General features: G+C 36.6%; 1 protein-coding gene across 1 annotated transcript; it reads left to right on the top strand.

Annotated features, from left to right (window-relative positions):
- Positions 1-705: 705 nt before the first annotated feature.
- Positions 706-3,215, top strand: LOC145831243 (uncharacterized). Its single transcript, XM_082938398.1, has 4 exons — positions 706-831; positions 1,767-2,467; positions 2,706-2,861; positions 3,009-3,215. Exons 1-3 carry the CDS (start codon positions 762-764, stop codon positions 2,829-2,831), a joined length of 897 nt encoding a protein of 298 aa, XP_082794524.1. The 5' UTR covers positions 706-761; the 3' UTR covers positions 2,832-2,861; positions 3,009-3,215.

The raw sequence follows: 3,215 nt of genomic DNA, 5'->3' as shown, positions 1-3,215 counted from the left end.
ACTTTGAAATAATTTAACAATTTAAACATCTGTTTTGTAATCTAAAACAACGAATTGTGACTATATCTGAAAATTTTGAAAAAGTTATGTGTAAAAAAAGATTCATTACTTTTGTTTTTTTTACATTAATAACTTTAAAAATTTTCAAGCAGCTATTAAGACTCTTGATAAAGTTTGATTTTGTTTTTTATCAAAAGTTTATCTTTGCTATCAAAGAAATTACTACAAGAATTTTTTTAAGTAGTTTGAAAATTAAATTATATTATAAGTAAAATAGTATATAAAATAAATTTTATTTAACGAAAAATGCTTTTTAATTTAAAAAACGCATAAAGAATTATCTATTAAAAACATAAAAACAAAAATGCATAAAATGCTTCGGCAAAACATAAACTTGAACTACAAAACAAATTTACATGGAAGCATTCCATTGGCCCGTTAAAAACACAAGTGCAGGGTGATTGGCCGTCTTTGTCATCGTCCGAAAGTCATCATCGTTATGACGTCACAAGTGCGACGGGAAAGTGCTACCGATTGATGCACGAGCGTCACTTGTTCAAAGCACCGAGCGACAACGTTGCCTCATGTAAAAGAACAAACCAAGAAAAACATGCATGTGACACGGGGCAGATGTGCAAACCAATTCACCTCAAGTGCGTGCATGCAAACACGGGAAACTTCGTATATAAGCGGGCGAGTTTCAAGGAAGGACATCCAAAAGCATCGCATTGATCTAAAACAGATTGATATCAGATACTACCATGAAGTTTGTCATCGTACTCGCTCTCCTTGTCGGACTTATCGAAGCCCGAAGCATCGTGTTCGAACGTGGTGAGTTGACTGTTGTTGAAAAATTAAGTTTGCATTACCTGTTTGCCAAGTAAAATGTTGCGGTACCGAAAATCTGTGTCTTACTCTTATGTTGCAACTATAAGTAGTGTTATATGAAAGTGATGTTATGACATTTGTAGCCGGCGGCTTGAAAGTTTATGATAAAACTCTTAAAGGTATTATGGTAGTGCTTTAGTTGTTTTAAAGTTAACTAATATCGTAACAGTTCTTTGATAAGTTTGAAAGCTAAGATTAGCTTTTTAAAAAACAACAAAAATATATTAATAAAATTTAAAAAGTTAAGTTTAAGATATCTAAAAGTTAAAAAAAATACTTATTTACAGTGATATTACACTAAAAAAGTTTATTTAAAATTATTAAAGTTAAATAGGTAGTAGAATTTTAAGTATCTAAAAACCTAATTATTAGCTTTTAAAATTTCATCAAAGTTTACAATAAAATCTTAATAAACAAAAATCATCGGCGAAAGTCTGCAGAACAGAAGTCCGGACTTTCGTTTGCCGTGAGACAAGCTTAAGTTTAACAAAAGGGTTGATCATGCCAATTCGATCATCAGACCACAAGTCTGATATTAATAGTTTCTTAATGTGTTAAACTTTATTTTGAAGACTTTTTTTTCGGATAAAAAAGATATATTTAAAACTTACAAAATATCCTATATTCAAAATTTGACAATTTAAACAAATCAATTAGCACCTAAAACCAGTAAGTTTAAAACAAGATTTACATAAAAAACTTAAAAAATTACTAATCAACCTCAACAAGTTGACCAAAGTAACTTTCTAGAAAAATAATATTATCTTAAAACAGTTGTTTCACACGTTTTATAAAGGTAACTAACAATAACAATTAAGTCACATGGTGCATAATGCAAGCAACATATGTAAAAAAAAAAATTTTCAAACATCAAACAGAAAGGTCAACTCCTTGCACTCAGCGCAGCACCAGTCTCAGGATTCCGTTCTCAGGATACAAGCAACCAATCAGACGACGATCGTACGCTCCGTGCGGATTCAGCCCGTACTACAGAAGGCCGCGAGTGATCAGAAGAAGAACCTGCTGCCGAAGAAGCAGATCGGGAGTGCCGTGCGTCAGCGTGATCAAGAAGGTGCCGTTCATGCCGTACGTCCCAAAGGTCCCAATTGTACCAAAGATCCCGTTCGTGCCAGTCGTCCCACCGTGCCCGCCACCAGCACCGTTCGTTACCACCACCCCGTGCCCGCCACCGCCACCAACAACCACCACCCCGTGCCCGCCACCGCCACCAACAACCACCACTCCATGCCCAGAAACCCTCCCGCCACCGCCACCGCCGCCAGCAACCCCGTGCCCACCACCACCACCGTGCCCGGAACCAGAAGTGTTCATTCCAGAGCCGTGTCCAGTCCCAGAACCAGAAGTGTTCATTCCAGAACCGTGCCCAGAACCAGAAGTATTCATTCCAGAGCCGTGCCCGGTTCCAGAAGTAGTCCCAGAACCTTGTGAACCGGAAGTGTTCGTTGAACCGTGTGTCCAAGCAAGCGCATCGGCCTCAGCTTCAGCTTGCGTTTCAGCCAGAGCTGAACCGTGCGTCGTTGAAGTGCCGCCGTGCTACTCTGGAGCCGAAAGCTTCGTTGTTAGTTTTTGACTTTTTTATCGAATTTATGACCCAACAAAACCGAGCTTAACTTGGGTCATCTCTAATGATTCTAAAACTACTTAACAACTAGAGCAAAAGAATAAATACATAACTAAAGCTTTTTTTTCGCCGTAAAAACTTATTTAAATCTAAAAAAACAACTTTTTATAATTTAAAACCAGACAAACATTGTTTGATAAAAAGATTATACTAAAAAAGCTAACTTATTAAACAGGTCAAGGGTGCCTCAGCCTCAGCAAGCGCATCAGCCAGCGCATCGGCATCATCGGAAGGATGCTACAGAGAAGCTTTCTCATCTGCAGAAGGAGACGCCGTTGCCGGTGCCGTCGCCTGCGCATAAGCTCATCAGCTTCACAGCAGTGTAAAAGAGGTTTAATGTTGTTTTTTTATTTTAACCATATAGTTTTTATCTTACAATTTTTTTTATTTTACCAAGTTGTTGTTTTACTAAAATATCATGATATCAAAAAGCAACACACTCAGTTTTGTTAATATAAAAAACAAACTTGTTTTGCAGGACTTCTTTTACATTGCCAACCGCCAACCTATGTAATCCCAAATGGCGTATGAAACAAACAAACAGCAAGATGCAACTTTTACCTTTCCGCAAAAAAAATATAGAAATTTATCCCTTGCTGATCTACACTAATGTTTTGTATAGTACATAATTGTTTTTATCTTTATTTTACTATTCGACTTCTTGAATAAACTTGTATTTTTTTTG

The sequence above is a fragment of the Thalia democratica genome, chromosome 3 (assembly GCF_965202585.1).
Source record: "Thalia democratica chromosome 3, ktThaDemo2.hap1.1, whole genome shotgun sequence".
NCBI lineage: Eukaryota > Metazoa > Chordata > Thaliacea > Salpida > Salpidae > Thalia > Thalia democratica.
The sequence above is the reverse complement of the archived record's forward strand: the minus strand, read 5'-3'. Positions and strand labels throughout refer to the sequence as shown.